This window comes from Cynara cardunculus (genome assembly GCF_001531365.2).
Source record: "Cynara cardunculus var. scolymus isolate 2C chromosome LG 10, CcrdV1, whole genome shotgun sequence".
Lineage (NCBI taxonomy): Eukaryota > Viridiplantae > Streptophyta > Magnoliopsida > Asterales > Asteraceae > Cynara > Cynara cardunculus.
In genome coordinates, this window is record NC_037537.1 from 26428793 (window position 1) to 26448536 (window position 19744).

At 37.9% G+C, this 19744-nt stretch overlaps 3 protein-coding genes across 6 annotated transcripts; 1 reads left to right on the top strand and 2 right to left on the bottom strand.

The window, feature by feature from the left end:
* Positions 1 to 1373: 1373 nt before the first annotated feature.
* Positions 1374 to 5794, bottom strand: LOC112518852. Of its 4 annotated transcripts, XM_025126620.1 has the most exons (9): positions 5652 to 5767; positions 5022 to 5428; positions 3718 to 3880; positions 3458 to 3510; positions 3152 to 3236; positions 2402 to 3066; positions 2109 to 2324; positions 1974 to 2033; positions 1374 to 1700 (listed from the first exon to the last, which is right to left on the bottom strand). In XM_025126620.1, exons 2-9 carry the CDS (start codon positions 5091 to 5093, stop codon positions 1506 to 1508), a joined length of 1509 nt encoding a protein of 502 aa, XP_024982388.1. In that variant the 5' UTR covers positions 5094 to 5428; positions 5652 to 5767; the 3' UTR covers positions 1374 to 1505. The 4 variants fall into 4 exon arrangements, with proteins under 4 accessions (XP_024982388.1, XP_024982389.1, XP_024982387.1 ...); XM_025126621.1 differs by lacking the exon at positions 5022 to 5428 and having other exon boundaries at positions 5652 to 5794; XM_025126619.1 differs by having other exon boundaries at positions 5022 to 5783.
* A 503-nt stretch (positions 5795 to 6297) lies between these two features.
* Positions 6298 to 13950, top strand: LOC112520351 (putative white-brown complex homolog protein 30). Its single transcript, XM_025128707.1, has 14 exons — positions 6298 to 6831; positions 6925 to 7001; positions 7768 to 8064; positions 8304 to 8367; positions 8471 to 8617; positions 8710 to 8744; positions 9141 to 9214; positions 9305 to 10170; positions 10269 to 10565; positions 11199 to 11630; positions 11718 to 11866; positions 12298 to 12587; positions 12863 to 12993; positions 13597 to 13950. Exons 1-14 carry the CDS (start codon positions 6584 to 6586, stop codon positions 13748 to 13750), a joined length of 3261 nt encoding a protein of 1086 aa, XP_024984475.1. The 5' UTR covers positions 6298 to 6583; the 3' UTR covers positions 13751 to 13950.
* An 83-nt stretch (positions 13951 to 14033) lies between these two features.
* On the bottom strand, positions 14034 to 19312 carry LOC112520350 (probable leucine-rich repeat receptor-like protein kinase At1g68400). The gene is made up of 5 exons (XM_025128706.1): positions 19097 to 19312; positions 18023 to 18092; positions 15208 to 15954; positions 14727 to 15117; positions 14034 to 14650 (listed from the first exon to the last, which is right to left on the bottom strand). Exons 2-5 carry the CDS (start codon positions 18039 to 18041, stop codon positions 14071 to 14073), a joined length of 1737 nt encoding a protein of 578 aa, XP_024984474.1. The 5' UTR covers positions 18042 to 18092; positions 19097 to 19312; the 3' UTR covers positions 14034 to 14070.
* Positions 19313 to 19744: the final 432 nt, after the last annotated feature.

The following is a 19744-nucleotide window of genomic DNA, read 5'->3' on the forward strand; positions in this document are numbered from 1 at the left end:
CGTTATCCCATCTCAAGTATGTTATTTGAGCCCTGCTAAATTCCTTATGCTACGGTATTTTTGGGACTGTTTGGCAGTTGCTGAATGGTTTTGTGCAAAATGATTAAGTGGTCAGAATGATTAAAAGACTCTTATAATATAGTGCAAAATGAAATATAATTGTTTGGTAATTGTGTACAATGAAATTAGGGCTCTTAATGGTTAAGGGAGATCTAGAATACAAAATTATTCAGGGGGTTTTAGAACCATTAAGAGGCAAACTTTTTTTTTTGCCAAACAAGATTCACCTCTTAACGATTCAGAAGTTGCCTCTTAATAGAACTATTAAGAGATGCACAAATAACCTTTTTGTCTTCTTTTATTCCATTTTAGAAGTAACATATTGTTGTAGAAATATGTAAAGAATATGATGCATATCAGCAACACGGTACCGGAGCGACTTTCGCTCACTAGGTTCATCTGATTTCTGTTATTGATTCTTTAGTTCATCAAAATGACTCGATAATAAAAAATTAGGAATAAAAATATAAAAGAATACGTACGAGTGATCGAAGGTATGTGTTATTTCACGAAGAAAAAAACTAAACCGTGAATCAACCCTCTAAATCGAACTCTCCGAGATGAACCGAACGATGAGGCAATAGTGAAAAGGGAGGTTTGCAAGGCGACGTCGGTATCTATGGGAATGGAAGCAGTCGACACGCTTCGGATATCACTCTTTTTTTATGGGAACTTTTACAAACATGTGGTTTTTTCGATCCATACTTTTCTGGAATTGGAATAACAAATTCCTTGATTATGTTTGGTTCACGGGTTGCATTGATTGAATTCCTCCGAATTTACACGGTTGAAGGATTTCAACTCCGTTTTGTAACAAATGTTATAATTTGGTTTTAAGAACACAAAGACAACTTCTGTTCTCCACCCCACCGCTGTTGTCATCATTCCACCACCCACCCCAATGCCAATGCCGCTGCCGCCACCATGCTACTACTATCGCCATCACACTTTCACCCACCAGCTCCATGACCCCCTACCACCCTCACTCACTCACCACCCCATTGTTGTCGGTGTCACAACGCCACCCACCCCAACCTCGACACCACCATGCCATAATTGTCATCATCCCAACCCCCAACACATGCGGACTCCAATTCTCTTGTGAAATTTCATTCCAATTCCTACCAACAAAACGCGTAGTCAAATTCTATTCCAATTCCACCACATTCCATTTTGTGAACCAAACACCGCTAAGAGTGTTGATAAAAGGTATTCATCTCACATTTTGACGTACCAGGCATCGGTAACTAATTCGTGCAAATTTGTTGTATGAATCAGGAGCAAGTGGTTAACCATGGTAGGTGCAGGTAGAATGAGAGGGTAGAAGATATGATATTTTCTGATTTAAGGTAGAAGAAGTCTCAGCAAAGTGTTCAAATTTCCCTCCATAAGATGGGTTTACATATTCTTTTCTATACACAAACCAACCTTCCCCTCCCTCCATTTCAAACAACAGGAACCTGATTATTGTTACCTTTGATTCTCGCAGGAGACGAGACATGTCGTGCAAGCGGAAATTTCGATTTCGAAATCTTTGAGTTGCCTTCTCGAGGGTATGGATAAACCGTCGCCAGTTCCCTCACACGACACAAGATCGACTTTGGTAATGGCCGCCATGGCTGGCTCCGTTTTTGCTCGTCCTACAATTACAATAACACTTAGTCAGGGCCTCTTATTGGGACTTGCAGCTTATTCAGTCAGCTATTCAAGACTGTTTGGTAGTGGCTAAATATATATAAAGTGACTTATTCAATAAGCTTCTAGGAGGAGCTTTATGCAGAAAGCGAAGTTTTTTCAAAACGTGTCTCTCCCTATACAGTCAGCTCTATCCATACAGGACTTGATAAAAAACCAACCACACAGCCCCTCTAACACCAGCCAAAATTATGGACGGAAAGAGGAGAAAAACGGACCTCAATCCTGCTGCTTCCATTTAGTGCACGACTTGCTTTCAAAAGATTTCGCCATTTGTCCTGTTAAAATATAACGTTTGTTCATAGCTAACTCTTGTACGTAAAGATATACGGGATGATGAAAGATATATATACCTTCAAATCTACAGGCGTTCGGTGAACCGATGTCGAAAAAAGCAACTTTTTTATATGAGTCCATTTCCCTACCCCAAAATGAGCAACACCATCAATCAACTTCTTTACTTCCGAAACACTCCAAAGCCGATGATGCTTCCGTGGATTGCCACCCGATTCGGATTTCATCATCGTCTCTGAATCATCACTCGAATAACTCTCCATCCTATTCTCGATCTGCAAAAAAACAACATATTTTTCAGGTTACAAGACTCCCAAAGTTCCGTATATTGTAATACTTTCAAGATCTTTACCATAGGTGGTGAATTGTTTTGCTGGCATTCCGTTGGCCCTTGAGAAATAAACGGTACTTGAATAGCTTTCCCGAACGAGATTCCAGAAGTCGGCAACTTTTCTTTAGGCTCCACCTCGTTTTGAATCTTGGGACGTCGAATTTTCGATATTTTAACTTTCGACACTGAAGAAGCCTCTCTTCTCTTCTTACAGTTCCTTAGATCTAGATTTGACGACTCATCAATGTATCTCTTTGTAGGCTTACGCGATCTTTTGTGCGTGACCGAACCAACGCCACCATGATGATCTTGATCAGGTACATCTCGACAAATAGTGCTTACTTCCATTCGGTTTTGTGCAAAACGAGGTGGTGGATTATCTTCCTTATTTTCTTCATATATGAAAGATTTTGAGAAGTCTCCGAACCTATCTACAGTTTTCGATTCAGATGATGATCCAAAAATGCAGTTGCAGTTATAGCTATGGTGCATGTCACACATTGTCTTGCCGATGAAGTAATTGTCGCATTTGGATCCTCGAATGTTTTCCGTCAATGAACTTCGTATTCCGTAACTACCCTTGTCGTGAAACATCGGAAACCGACTTTCAGAACTACAATTCCCGACATGCAAACCTTCATTGGAACCATAGTCTATACAGGATCCATGCTCAACATATCCAATATCTACAGTAAACACATAAAAATTCGGTAGCAACGTAATGTGAAACGGATATATTTAGAACAAAAAAAGGATGATCTCAAGAAGCACCTAAGAGATAATCATCGCAAGCGGAAACACCATTGGCCGCTAAAAGATTTTCGACTCCAACTTCATGTTGCAAAACATCAAGTGCCTAAAAACATGCTATTTCATAAAGATCAATACAACAAATATGGATAGTACTAACGCGTGAAAGAGAATTGTGGAAGGTTTCTGGGTTTTAATTTGACATGGGTAATTTAGTAATTTACCAATAATGAGACACGTATTATTTTGGTTAACAAACAAGAAGTAAACTAATTGATACAAGAAACACGATATGCCAAATAACATGAGATGGAGGAGAAGACATACGTTAAGCTTTGTCGTATCTACACATTCCGCGTTTAAGTTTGAATCCGGGACACCTTTATAAGAAGTCAAAAGCAACTTCCATCAAAAGTCAGAAAAAGTACCGTGTAACAGCGAAGTTTGCATCTTGGTATGATGGTACCAACTAAGTTGGTATGGTCGGTATTCATGTTGGTTGGTTTGGAATGGTACGAATTTGACATCGCTAGCTCTAAAAAGATGATATATAGTTAATTCACAATAAATGGAGTTGGGGAAAATACCTAATTTGTAGGGAGCATCTTCAGTTTTTATGCATTTCCCGTGATTATCTTCATCGAAACACCATACACCACTTACTGAAACTTGATCAGACCGTGGTTCGACAAGCAGACAGTCAACAATTGCTTCTTCCTCCAAAGAATGATATAATGATTCTTCTTCGACCTGTAAAAAGAATAACATAAGAAAACCCCGCGATAAAAAATTACATATTCACGAAAGATAATTGCTCGTTGTTATTATTTCAATATCATACAACATCGAGATATAAAACAACTGGTAGAAACAAAAGTGGAGTGTTGGAGTGTTTCTATCGATCAACTATGTGTTTTGAATTCTATTCTTGCAACTTTTGCATAACTGCGAGGACTTGTGTTTTAAGATGACCAATGAGCGATTCGAGACAACCTTCTTTTTACTCATTCACATTATTGTTACTGTTAGGTCCCGTTCGGTTTGTAGGATTTGAAGGGATTTGGAGTTCAATTCCACCAATCCCATGTTTGGTTTGAAGGATTGCTTGGATTTAAAATCCCAGGATTTCATTGAAATCCCCAAAACATGGAATTTAGAAATCCCATGGGGGCTGTTGGTATTTCGCGGGATTTCATAGAATCTGTGTGTAATAATGTTTTAAAATATGTTGAAAACATTTGCTTTATAATAATCAATTAATAAAAAAGGTACTTTAATTTTTTTATAAAGAACGGAATTCAACCCCATTCTAAATACTACAAATCAAACACACCAAGATTCCAAATCCTTCCACGAGATCCAAATCCCTCAAAACCATTCCATCAAACCAAATGCCCCTTAGTGAATTTCTTCTATCTCTTGATTTCCACATGAATGTTGTTTCATAGCCTTTCAGGATTTTTTTTATTGATATCAAAAGAAAGGGGCATCGAAACCTGCTCCTTAGTTTGCCAACTTTCAGTTTCTTCCGGATAGAAGACTGTTAGTAGATTGAATTATGTTCCTCATCTGTTTCCAATTAGGGTTGCACATGGGTTGGGTTGGTTTGAAGCCGTTTGAACATGCCAACCCAATTAGTGCGGTTTGAAAATCTCAACCCTTTTAAAAACTATTTAAAAACCCCGAACCCAATCCAACCCGTGTGAGGTGGGTTGCTCGGATTGTAGCATAATAGCAACATACTTAAACAACTACCGGTTAATTGACCATTTATGCTACATAGAGAACAAAGAAAAAGCCAGACAATCACCAAGAAAAAAGTTCACAATTCTTGCAAATAGCAGTCAAAATGGCAGGTAAGAAATATGATACAATTATGAAAAGAGCTAACCAGTTGTTTGCCACGGTCATCCAGAGCAAAGGCAACACTAACGACATGTCTACAAGAAGATGCATATAACATAGAAGATAGTTATCGAGTTCATCGAGTTGTGTTGGTTCTAATAACTCTAACCCAATTCCAACACAAGACCTTCCCTTCAAAGATCTCACAACTCAATTAGGCATCGGGTGGGTCGGGTTTCTGTGCACCTATTTCCAATGTATTCCGCAATACCCTTTCGAAACCTCATATTCACATACTTGTAGAACAAACTTCCAACTTCTGAACTTGATTATGCAAATAATCAAGACTAAAATTCCCACTAAGAGACACCCACCCACCCACATAGAAAAACATCTTCAAATGCCCATTAAAGCATCAAACACAACTCCATTACCAAAACCCCAAGTGAAATTCTACAAGATCATAAACACAACATCAACGATTTCAAGAATCGCAAGCATACACTGCAGAAAATTAGCATATAAAAACAAGAAAATGCGAATTATAGAAAAAACCCACATAGAAAAACGACTAAAATGGGGGCATTAAACACAGCTCCATTGACAAAACCCTGAAATTAAATCATACAAGAGTGATGATACCAACAATAATGCAAGTAGAGAAAGAAAAGGTGACCTGATTCATCAGTACGATGAGCGATATGAACTTACTGTACTGAAAAGAAAAGCCCTAATTGAGCGAATTCCGTCATGGAATTCGGAGTTGAAGAAATGGGAAAAAAACACAGAGGATAATTGGGGGGAGTTTATTATTGGACGGAATCGAAATGTTTTGTAGGAAATCGGAATGGAATTTGTGTTTGGAATCCGGGTGTGGCGACGCGTGTGGGAATCAAACGGACAGTGACCACCGTTTGCTCTCCACCTGCTTCCAGATTGCTTATTATTTAACCGATCGATTATGACAGCTGTCTCTTGGGTCCCACCTTCTTTATTTATATTTCTTCCTTAAAAACACACACACCGTACCATATTTTCCTTAATTTTTTAATCAAATAAAAACAACGCACATTTGGTAATTACTATTATATTTAATATATTTAATTAGAACGTAGTTATGTTAAAATAACAAACCGTAAGGACTAACATTGTAACTTTTAACAAACTACAGGGACTAAAAACAAAATTTATACTCAGAATAGACTAGAGTCATACATGATCATTCTGATGCGATTTGCCACACACGTATAAAACGGGAATAATCGACATCTCCGATCCCTAACCAGTCGCCGGCCGTTTCTCCCGGCCATCTCTCCTCCGACAACCATGGTCGTCCTTCCGTCTTCAATCCATCACCAATCATCTCTACCAAACGCAATGACAAACACACCTCCATTGACCAACATCCTTCTCTTTTGTCAACTCAAACTCATACAACTTTTGGTCAAAATTCCTTCGCCATTTCAAGATTTATCCCCATCTGGGTGGGTCCTAAAACTTGACCAATTTGAACCTAAAAAACAAAACAGGGTGATTGCTATTTGATTCCCAAACTGATTCATCGTTTTTATCTGAGCAAAAAGGAGTCATGAATTCGACTACGAGAAAATGAATGGTGAGAAGAGGGTGGTGATTGCCTCTTGGGTTGGATGCTTGATCATCATTCTTGTTTTTGTGGGTTACTTGCCACGTTGTGTTTGGTGTCAAGATGACGCCGATGATGATGCTCCTCGGAACAACAAAAGACCTAGGATTTCACCATTGTTTTCGAATCTTATTTCGCAGAGATTTAACAAGTCGATTAGGATATATAAGGCTTCAATTCAAAGAACCCTACATTATTGCACTGAAGATGTGTGAGTACCCCCACCCAGTAATCTGTAACTGCCAATCTCATCTCTTCTACACATTTGCGATTTGCTGGCTTTCTAACCTTTATTATGTTGTAGGGAAAAAGATATCAATGGAGCTTTCAACTTCAAAGGGAAGGACGAATTTTTCAGAAATTGTCAAGTGAAGTTCATAGGTACTACGCCCTTTTTTTGTTTTGATTGGATAATTCCACCATTAATGGAAGTAAAATGTCAAAAGAAGACATACCAACACTTGGTTGGGAACTCTGTTTTCTTTAAGTGCTTAATGATTGAATTCTTTAATGGTTCATGGGCTTTGCCTGAAATTGTTCAGAAATTGTCAAGTGAAGTTCACAGGTACCACACCCCTTTTCTATTTTGATTTTATAATCCATAATTCCACCATTAATGGAAGTAAAATGTCAAAAGAAAGATAAGGAATTAGAGCTAGTTCTGATGGAATACTAACACTTGATTGGGAACTCTGTTTTCTTTCAGCCATATGGAAATCTTTAGGTATATGGCCATTAGTCTTTAAGTGCTTAATGATTAAGAATTCTGTAATGGTTCATGGGCTTTGTCTGAAATTGATAAACATCCGGGGCTGTTCTGTTGGTTTTCATTAAGTCATGTATGAATAAAGTTGTCTGAGTGGATTAATCTGTCTGTATAAACTTGGAAGGTTTTTGTTTAGGTGGGTTTTTCCATAGATGGAAGGAGCATGTATTTTAATTGGGTGGTGCAGGTTGGCGAAAAACTTGGCTTTCTGCATAAAGCTACTGAATAAGCCACTTTCTATATCATTAAGCCACTACCAAACAGTCATATATAGCTGTGCTGTCAGTATTCAGTCCCATTAAACTCAATAAGCCGCTAACAAACAGGCAGTTGCATTTTTTCCTAGTCTTGACTCTTGACCATGTATTCCTTTATTCACAGATCTCTCGAATAGATTATGTACCGCAGCAGAACTTAGAGCATACTTCACAAGTTTTATAAAGAAAGTTGATGATGACACAAAAAGCATTTCACAAGCTCATTTCTTAGAACCGAATAGAAACTGTAATCTGACCTCCTGGACTGGCGGATGTGAGGCGGGATGGGCTAGTGCTGTCAATCCAGATCAGAAATATGAGTTCAATGAGACAAATCCACGTAAAATGCCTTTCAGAACAACTGATAGTCAACCATGTTGTGAGGGGTTTTTCTGTCCTCAAGGTCTCACTTGCATGATACGTAAGTCTAATGTACCAACTTCTTTAAATATATATTGTTACAATCACATTCTCTTTTTGCTTTTTATGCCCTCTATTTCTTGACCTGTTTCCTCTTGGATTGAAGTAACTAGAGAGTTACAGTTTAAGAGGATGCATATTAGAATTTGTGTAGCATAAAGTTTAGTCAATAAACCTACACGCAATGACATAAAATTTGCAGATTTTCCCGATACTTACTTCATTTTTCTGTCACTGAAGCATGCCCGTTAGGTGCATACTGCCCAGTTGCAAAGCTGAACCGACAATCTGGATTTTGCGATCCGTAAGTTATTATGCTATTTTGGTCCTGTATTTATGATCTTTTTGAGATTCTTTTATGGCTTATATGGATCACTAAGAGATAAGTCGTTAGAGAAAATCTGCAGATATCACTACCAACAACCTGCAGGCAAGCCAAATCATACTTGTGGTGCAGCCGATATGTGGGGTCCTGTACAGATGGGTAGCGATATATTCTGTCAGCCAGGATATTATTGTCCAACAACCGTTGACAAAATCGAATGCCCAAAAGGGTATTACATTATACTTCCACACAGTGAACTGAATCTTAAGTTGATGCTTCTGATATTCTTTTTGTAAAGCGTAAGTTTCTATTTGGTTGCAGACGCTTTTGCAGGATGGGATCTGTGAAGAGCAAGCGTGAGTTCTTGATCTTATTCTTTAAAGATCGAAACTTTATTATGTTTGCATAACAATATGTTGTTTGCATAGCATATAAAGACTTGTTTGCTGTCATAAAACTGTATTGAGTTATGTATGGATAAAGTTGTCTGCGTGGATTAATTTGTCTGTATAGATTGGGAAGGTTTTTGTTTAGGGGGGTTTTCTCATAGATGGATGAGCATGTTTTTTAATTGGGAAGAGCAGGTTTGGAAAAAAAAAATTGGCTTTTTGCATTAAGCTCCTCCCTAGAAGCTTACTGAATAAGTCACTTTCTATATCATTAAGCCACTACCGAATAAGCTGTGAGTCCCATTAAGCTCATTAAAGCTGCTAACTAACAGCCCCTTAGCATAACATCTGATGTATCTGCAGCTTGCTTTGCTGGATCTAGGTGCGAGAAGGGAACAGATATTCCAAGCATGAAGGTTTTTGGGATCATGCTCATTGTAAGTAATTGATTGTTTCCGAAGGTTTCTGTATGTTATCTGTCGAAATTGATACTTATTGAACTAGCGGCCTTTCGTCTCTTTTTGTAGGGTTTGTTGACGGCTATACTAATTGTCGTGTATAATTGCTCAGACCAACTCATGTCAACTCGGTATGAAAGACAGGCAAAATCCCGGGAAGCAGCAGCAAGGCATGTACGAGAGACAGCACAAGCAAGAGAAAGATGGCAGGCTGCTAGAAATATGGCCAAGAAACCTACAGGCTTGCAAGGGTTGCAACAACATCTTTCACAAACATTTTCAAGAAAGGCTAGTGCAAGACACGATCTAAAATCGAAAATACCCAATCCATTTTCAACAGGAAGTAGAAGGGAATCAGACAAACTCACCGAAATGTTGCAATCGATGGATGATAGCTCGAGCAACAACGAAGACTTAAATTTGGAAATTGGAGATAAGAATCTGAAGAAGAAAAAGATTAAAACTAAAAAAGATCTTCAGACCAAGAGCCAAATATTTAAGTATGCGTATGGTCAAATAGAGAAAGAGAAAGCAATGCAGGAGAAGAATAAAAACATAACCTTTTCTGGATTACTGTCGTTGGCCAAACGCAGTGGTGAAGATATCAGGAAAAGACCGAAGATTGAGATTGCTTTCAAGGAGCTAACTCTAACCCTCAAAGGGAAACAGAAATGTATTATGAGGTCTGTTAGTGGGAAAATTATGCCCGGTAGAATATCCGCTGTTATGGGTCCTTCAGGAGCCGGAAAAACTACTTTCCTCTCTGCTCTCACCGGAAAGATAACCGGTTGTACTATGTCGGGAATGATTCTGATCAATGGAAAGAACGAGTCTATTCATTCTTACAAGAAAATTGTTGGTTTTGTACCTCAAGATGACATAGTTCATGGAGATTTGACCGTTGAAGAAAACCTCCGGTTCAGTGCACGCTGTAGGTATGCATTCTTACAAAAAAGCCATACTTTTTCTTGGTATTTCTTGCATCATCATGTACTGATTTGTTGTTATCTTTGCTGAATCCTATAATCTGGAGACTATCTGCTGACTTGCCAAAACAAGACAAAGTTCTTATTATTGAAAGAGTTATCGAGGCATTGGGGCTGCAGGGAGTAAGAGATGCCAAGGTTGGAACGGTCGAAAAGCGAGGAATTTCTGGAGGCCAGAAGAAAAGGGTAAATGTTGGACTGGAAATGGTCATGGAACCTTCACTGTTGATCTTGGATGAGCCCACTTCTGGTCTCGACAGTTCATCTTCCAGTTTGCTTCTCAGAGCTCTTCGGCGTGAAGCTCTTGAAGGAGTTAACGTCAGCATGGTCGTTCACCAACCGAGGTAACCTCCAACAGTTAATTTATAACTCCTCTACCTCCAAGATATCGGGTTCTTTGTATGTTGGTCATTGGGAGAAAGTTCAAATGAGAACCGGTATATGCAGGTAAGGGGAAAACGTCCAAAAAATGAAAAACTGAGAAACACCTTAATAACCATTCATCTGTATTGTATGCACATGTGCATACATTTTATTGAAGATGTTTTCTGGTTTCTATGCACTTGTGCCAGCTACGCATGTGCATACCAGAGAAATTATTTACAAATTACTTGTATGCATATGTGCATACAAGTAACTGAAGATGTTTTCTAGTTTCTATGCACATGTGCATACCAGACATAATTTACAAATTACTTGTATCACATCTGCATACAGTACTGATGAATGGTTACTAGGGTGTTCCTCTCCGTTTTTCATTTTTTCGTGGTTTTCCCTGAAACTGACCCTATGCAGATATGTAATGTATATCTACTGTATATGCAAGTATATATGCATTGGTGCATATGTACTCGCTGATATTCTTCTAGTGTATACATCAATGCATATACTTTTTTTCTAAACTTCCCCTTGGTCATTAGCCCAATATCCAAGTTTTAGACTGTTTGAAATGGGTGACAAAATTCTTCCTTCTTCAGCTACACATTGTACAAGATGTTTGATGACTTGATACTTCTGGCCAAAGGCGGTCTTACGGTCTACCATGGACCTGTGAAGAAGGTCGAAGAATACTTTGCAGGTTTAGGAATTACTATACCAGATCGTGTAAATACACCAGACTACTTGATCGATGTTCTCGAGGGTATAACAAAGCCAGAAGGAGATGTGACTGCTCAGCAACTGCCTGTAAAATGGATGCTCCATAATGGGTACAGAGTACCTCCAGATATGTTGCACCTCTGCGATCAAAGTGGAAATTCTTCCCCTCCAAGTGCCAGTGAATCCAAAAACAAATCGTACAATGGTGAAATTCAACGAGATGTTCCAACGTACAATTTCTTCACAACTCCAGACTTATCCGGCCGAGTAACTCCTGGAGTTTTTACGCAGTACAAATATTACCTTGAAAGGTAATTTTATTTGTCTATATTCTTTTTCACTTTCTTGAGTTCTTCCCGATATAATTTAAAACCCAAATATCACACTTGTGTCTTCAGGGTTTTGAGGCAGCGAACACGGGATGGTAGAGTACAAGCTGCAGATTACCTGATTCTTTTGCTTGCTGGAGCATGCTTAGGAACTATGGCTAAAGTGACTGATGACACATTTGGAGCTACTGGTTATCAATACACCGTCATTGCTGTATGTAAGTGGGGAAAAAGATAGAGAATTCCAATTACAGTTATCTGTAACAACTCTGTTTTAAGATATTAATATAATACTTACAGTTAATATAAGATATATAGGTTTAAGATATTAGAGGGAGGTTCAGGGGAAAACGTCCAAAAAAATGAAATGAGGAACACCCTGGTAACCACTCATCTTGACGGTATGTACATGTGCATGCAAGTAATTGAAGCTCTTTCTTTGTTTTTATGCACGTGTGCATGTTATGCACATGTGCATACTGGACAAATTGCTTACAAGTTACTTGTATGCACATGTGCATGCCGTCCGGATGGACGGTTACCACGGGGTTCCTCAGTTTCTAACTTTTTTGCCGTTTTCCCCTGAACCTGACCTCTAAGATATTAATATAAATACTTACAGTTAGATGCAACTATCTCTGTTTTGTAGCACTGTTATGCATGATTGGAGCTTTGAGAACATTTTCGCTGGATAAATTACAGTACAAGAGGGAGAGCTCTAGTGGCATGAAGAGTCTATCTTATTTTCTATCGAAAGATACAATGGACCATATAAACACATTCATGAAGCCTCTAGTTTATCTTTGCTTGTTCTATTTCTTCAACTATCCAAGATCAAGCTTTGGATCCAATTATATAGTTTTGGTTTGCCTCGTTTATTGTGTGACTGGCATAGCCTATACACTTGCCATCTCCCTCGAGTTTAGTCAAGCCCAATTGGTATGTAATCTTGACCAGCACCAATAGATGGGGAAATTTTCTTACTTTGACCCTTCTATTGTTGAGTAAAAGCATTGGTCACAGTGCTACTAAAGTATCAGTTTTTGGACAAAAAGTTGTTGAAACAGAAAATACAATAGCCAAGAAGAATTTAGTAGTAGAGTGAATGAAGATATTTTACTCAATAATGCAGGAATGAAACAAGTATTCATTTTTCTCTAATAAACGTGTATATTTTACTCAATAGATGGGGAAATTTTCTTACTTTTCTGCAGTGGTCCGTGCTTCTTCCTGTCGTTCTGACCCTCATTGCAAATCAGAACAATAAGTCTGCTGCTTCAGTTATAACACCATTTGTCTTCCCTAAGTGGGCATTGGAAGCTTTCATTATTGCAAATGCAAAAGAGTACATTCTCTAGCCCTTACACTTGGACATGTTGAATAGTTGCTTGGCTTTTTGAAGCAATCCGGGAATGTTAGGGGCTGTTAGGTTGGTTTTTCATTAAGTCCAGTATGGATAAAGTTGCCTGTGTCGATTAATATGTATGTATTGATTGGGAAGATTTTTGTTTGGGAGGCTTTCTTGATAGATGGAAGGAGCATGTTTTTAATTGAGAGGGGCAGGTTTGGAGAAAACTTGGCTTGCTGCGTAAAGCCCCCCTAGAAGCTTACTGAATAAGTCACTTTCTATATAATTAAGTCACTACCAAATAATCATGTATAGCTGGCTGAATAATCTGTGAGCCCATTAAGCTCATTAAGTTCATGAAGCTGCTAACAAACAGACCCTTACACTCCAAATGTTGATATATTTTTTAGCTTGCAATACATTATTGAAATGGAGTGTGGACTAAGTTCTTCATATGGTCATCATTCCATTCTCGAAAACAGATCATGTTACCAATATTCATTTTTTGTAGATCTTTAGCTTTGCTAGATGCATATGTATTCAGAAATGGAAAATACAACCTGCCATGTTCATTAAATCGATCTCGGGTCTACTTTTCAGGTACAATGGTGTTTGGCTGATGACTCGCTGTGCTGCGTTGAAGCATTATGATTATGATATTCATAACTCGAACAGATGTCTTTGGTTACTTGTGGCCACTGGAGTAGGTACCCGTATTATAGCTTTCATTTGCTTGCTCACTAGGCAGAGATAATAGTATAAATCTTTTAGCAGCGTTCGCTAGTTTTTTTTTTTTTTTTTCAAGTTAACTAGATATGAAGCCCAAGATCCAATCTTTTGTATATTCTTTCTTGTCAGAATTTCTGGATAGATGCTAAAGAGGTCTCAAATGAATTGTATCACACTAGCTCATATTGAATCATACAATTTGAATGAATAGCGTGATTGAAATGACTAACGTACCAGAAACCTTACATGTAAGTCTTTTCTTCTCTGCAATATCTTATATGTTCTTGATATCGGGTATCTGAAGCAACCGAGTGGTCATTTCATGAATTTGGTCCTGGAGTATAATTAGTTAACCTCTATGTTTAGTTGGGGGTGGTGGATTTCTTCTAATCTGATCAAAATTTGAGTCATTTTAGGCCTTTTGTCAGGTGCTATATCGGTACACTCGAGGGCTAACTCTGCGAGCTTCAACATATCTTCATGCCCGTCTTTATCTGCTAATATTTCCAAGTCAAATATGTCCATTGACCAGTCTGCATTCACAACACCTCTAACCCAATTCGAAAGATCCTCGTGATTATCCCCTGGTACTTTCCCTGTGATCACCTCCAATAGCAAAACCCCAAAACAGTAAATGTCTGCTTCGTGTGTCAGCTTCTTTCCTTCCATGAACTCAGGGCACTTCACGATGGTCAATCTCTCTGAGGACTTTCGCGATTGTAGGAGTGGAAAGTAGCCGAAATCCGTGAGCTTGGCTTGTGTGGTTTCGCCCGCAAAGTAGACAAGTACGTTTGACGATTTGAGGTTTCCGTGAGCCACTTTTTGAGAAGATAGAGATTGGTTCAAGAAAATTAAACCCTTTGCTACATCCTTCAAGATTTGTACCCTTGTTGTCCAATTCAGTGGAATTCTCCCAATTCCTCTACTTTCTGCACATTTCAAGAACAAATGGAGTAAGGAATCAAAGAAAGTTATATGGGCACACAGAGAATGTTGACCACGAACCGTGTAATAACTCGAATAAGCTTCCATCTTGGACGAATTCATGAACTATCAACTTCTCTTCTTTTGAGTAGTAAAAGGAGATGATTTCCACAAGGTTTTGATGCTTCAACTTTCCAAGCAACTGCATTTGTTGTACAAAGTCTTTCCTGCTCAAATAATTCATTTCTTTGACTCGCTTCACAGCGATGGTCAATCCTGATTCTAGCGTCGCCTTGTACGTGGTGCCTAGTTTCCCCTTTCCAAGCACTTCGGCCGACGCCCTTAGCAAATCATCCAAGTCGAAAATTGGCTTATGTTTGTTGAAGAACTCCATATCTGCTGTTCTTTCTGGGTCATCAGTACTCCTCGACCATTGACCTTTTCTTACAACAACTTCATTAGGATGCTCTGTGCATAAAAGAATAGAAACAATTAAGATTAATCACCTTCAGAGGAAATTAGTCGAACACCTTGCATGCATATATAAATCCTACATACCATCTTCCTTCTCTTTCTTGGTGTCTTTTCTTCTGTAACAACAAAACAAAACGAAAATCACGAAAAACGGCACGATTGCAGCCGCAGCCGCAATCAACACAATAGTCCATGCTTTAAGAGGTTTCTTCTTGTCTTTTGGAGGTGGGGGAGAAGGAGAAACAGGGCATGGTATCTCCAGAGACTTCCCGCACAACCCTGCATTATGATCAAACGAATCACGGGCGAATCTATCTAACACTTGTGTTTCCGGGATCGGTCCAGAAAGCCGATTGTAAGACAAATTAAGAGCAGTCAATGACTCCTGATCAAAAGGAGGGATTTCCCCTGTTATCTCATTTTCCTGAAGTTGAAGTGTAGTAAGCTTCGGAAGGTGGATATAATCCCATGGAATTGGACCAGAAAAGCGATTTCCGGAGAGGAATATGGATTCAAGTGACATGAGATTATCGAGATTTGGAAGAGGTCCGGAAATAGAATTGTTGTGAAAACTAAGCCTCGTTAAGAAAGTAACGTTCTGTAGGAACGCAACCGGGAGTGATCCCGTCAGATTAATTGATTCTAGAGTCAGGTGGGTGATATGGGAATTGGTACAACCAATTCCCTCCCACCTGCTCATATTATTCCGACACGGGGGTCCAGTCCAATTCCCATGTAAGTTGGAACTGGACTTCATAGAGTCCCGAAATGGAATCAACGCGTCCCTCTCTTCATCATAGAATTCCCGTAGCACCGTGTCAGACTTAACGAACACGAATACGGTAAGCATGAGTTCGATAAACAGAAGTTGATAAACTTTGGCTAGACAACAACCCATGGCAGTTGGGCGGTTGCAGGGCGGTGGACGGTGGTGGATGGTGGTGGAGGATGGTTTTACAGTAAAGAATGGAATGTGAAAGAGATGGAAGGAAAGTGATACCTTATTTCAACCAATGAACTGATCATTAATATTGTCACAGTTACAACTCAACAACGTACGCAACAATGTAAAATGGATTAAAAGATGCTTTTGATTTTGATCATGAATTTGGACGTTTGCTGTGATTGGGATTTCTTGGATTTTCTAGAAATGTATGGAATTAAAAATATCTGTAAAGGTCGGATATGAATACGACGTAAAAAAAGTTTGATTACCCGTAACCCAGATCGGTCCCATATTAAACCTGCCTTCTAAGAACCATGTGTGAGAAGACATTTCTGAACTGACTCGACAGTTAAGACTAGCAGAGGGATTCAAATCTGTTGAATCCATCGTGAATTTGAGCAAAGTTGTTTTGTCGAAACAACTTTGCTCAAATTTTGATGAAATTGTGGTTGACGTGGCGTTGAAAATAATATGAAAAGGAAATTAAATGTAGAAAAAAAGGAAGTAACTGTTAACAGCTTTGCTTGACTTTCAAATCTTTGTTGGTTGTTGTTGGGGTTATCTTTGGAATCAACTCCATCGACAACTTCACAACACATAATTCTATTTAAACAACGTTGTATTCGATTTTTTTTTTTCTTGTTTTAAGTAATTTTGTAATTGATTCCGACATGTTAATCGACGGATCAATTTTTTATTCGTTTGGTGTTCCGGACCACTTTTAACTTTGGTGTCGTTCAACTTAAATATCTGTAATAATTACAGGTGTTTGTGGTACAGTTCAATGCTAAACTGCAAACCATATTGCATATGCAGTTTGAAGATTTTTTCAAACTACAAACAACACGATAAAAAATACTTTGTGATTTACCGCTTCTATTTTGAAGGTTACGAAAAGAAGGGTTGATATCATTGTATTTCTATTTCTTTACGATTGCATAAAATATTATCGATTATAATTGTCAATTACAGTATTTTTTTCATTTTAATTTTTGATGAAAAAACTAGCATAATGAGATGGTCAATTTTAATTAGAATTACACAAGAATGATATAATAAATACAATTATAAAAATATAATGGTAAATTACATGAAAAAGTAACGTACCTTGACTTGATTCTCATTTTGGGCATAGCCATTTTGGTACCTAAGATGTAAAGTTTTAAACATTTAAGTACTCATGTAACCGGTTGAAGCATTAACTAATTACCATGCTGATGTGGCGAATGATGCGGTATTCGGTTAATGCTTCAGCAAATAATACTGAGTTGGATACCACATCACTCGCCACATTAACATGGTAACCGGTCAATGCTTCAACTGGTTACCCAAGTACTTAAATGTTTAAAATTTTACATCTTAGATACCAAAAATGAAAGTTTTGAAAGTACGTTATCCAAAATAAAAAATCAAGATAAAATACGTTATTTTTTCATACAATTTACCCTTAATAATAAAAAGGTATGCCAGGATCTTTACATAAAAAGCAAGATAAAGCTTTGTTTTAGAAAGAGAGCATGCAGATATCAAAGGGCTGAATTATTAAAGCACATGGTCATGGTGATGCATCTTATTGGTCCATACCATTATAACATCACCTTTCTGTTATTATCTTATATCAACATTTTATAAATCTTTTCGTTTCATAAAACACATCCACAATTATAAAACTCGTACAATTTCATAACTGGGTCATGTATAGTTAAAGATAACGAAAATCAAACAAATTAACGTAAGTAACATCATGTCTTCTGAATCATGCAGACGGTGCTTATAGTCGAATTCAGACCTCCCACTCGTTTTACAAGGACGCCCACCTCGTTAAGCCGTAGGGACGATATCTTAACCACACACCTATATTACACCAAGCAACGACCTTTCAAGGTGGCTGCTACCCATCTTTTTCTATCATTTGCTTATTTACATGATGAAGTGTGTTAGAAGAGAAGGTACCTTCTTCAGATTCGACCATTGATCTGCTTGCACGATGAAGTTCGCTTAAGCAGCCAACGGTGATTAGGAACTGGAAACAAGAATGATTTAACCGGCATCAGATACAACACTAAACAAAAACGTTGAACTAAGTACCAGTCGATCTACGTAGCAGAAGAATATATTCCAACTTGAAAATTTGGTTATTTCAGAGAGCCAATCATGGAGATTGCATATCGAATCTTGGATGGACATGGATGATTAAGATAATCAAGAAACCCTTCGTTATTTTAGTTATGACCCGTCAGACCAGCTCTGAAGGCACAAATATACACCGAGCCTTCACAGCAAAAACATCGTAAAGGTATAAAAACGAACTTCAAAAGAGTTTTATCAAGGTTAACGTTTTTGTTGGGAAGGTTCAATGTCTTTTTGTACCTTCATAGTGTTTTTTTTCTTTTTTTGATTAACCTGGATATCCATCCCGCTATGCGAGCCGACTAATCCTAGGGCGACCACCTGCTTTGCAGATAACCCAGAGTCTGAACCTCCGTGACCACAAGGGGATTTTTATTCCTCTTTGGATTTGAACCTGAGACCTCCTGATACTTTTGGCCTTTGGAGCCAAGTTCAAACCAATCCGGCATTACGGATCTCACAAATCAGGATGGTCTTAAATGGTCCCAAGTGCCGCTCCAAATCATTTTTGGAACCATCTTTTACTTAGATTTCAATTCCAATAACAAATCATTCTTCATAAACTTCGCAATAACGACTACATTGGACATAATACACGCAAAAATACACAGCCAGAACACCAAACACGATGATACTAATCCATCACACGACAAACGAACCATTCAAACCCTAATATTTAAACATGACACTGAATCGGTAAACCTTTAAGACAGAAGAAATGTGTAGAGCATGTTTTTATGGAGTCTGATCTACGACAGATATAGTTATGCGTATCAAAATTAAGCAAATTCGAATCAATTATTAAATTTAGGATTAATTCCAGTAGTGAGATTGAATTATGGGATGGTAGAGAAGAGAGATTTATCTCAAGTTAGATAAGGAAGTTAGGGTTTCAACCTTAAGGGTAAGAGTAGAAACAGCAGAAACAGCGGCAACACCGTTTGAAGCAGGTACAATAGAAGTAACGAAAAGGTGATCGACGTGAGTTTGATGCAGAGGTCTCCATTTGTTGGGGATGAGAATCGGCGACGGCGGAAGATGATCGGCCTTGCGGTGGCGGCAAAATCACGCTGGGTTTTGTTTGCTTCCAAATTCCAGGAGAATATGAATTCAGATTTCAGAGTGATTTGTGGATTTGGTAATGTGTTTTAATATCTTTTTAACTAACAAATAAGATTTTATTATTTAATTTGTTTAAATTTTGTTGTTTTTTATCATTATAATAAACAAATTTATTATCCATATTTTAATACTAAAATCATTGAAAGTGAACTCTAATTTTATCATTATAATTAAGGTTTTTAGTTTTCATATTGTTTTTTATTCAAAAACTCAAAATCAATTATTTAGATTTTGACCAAAGGAAAAATTTATACATATTATTATATTTGTAACTTAAAATTGAACAAATCTCTGTATAAACTTGAACCATGTTTTCACACCAAAATAGATAAAAATACTAAAAACAATAAAATTAAATCGTATTTAGTATAATTAATTTTTAATCAAACATCAAATCACAAAAACAATCATATGCGTGTGTGT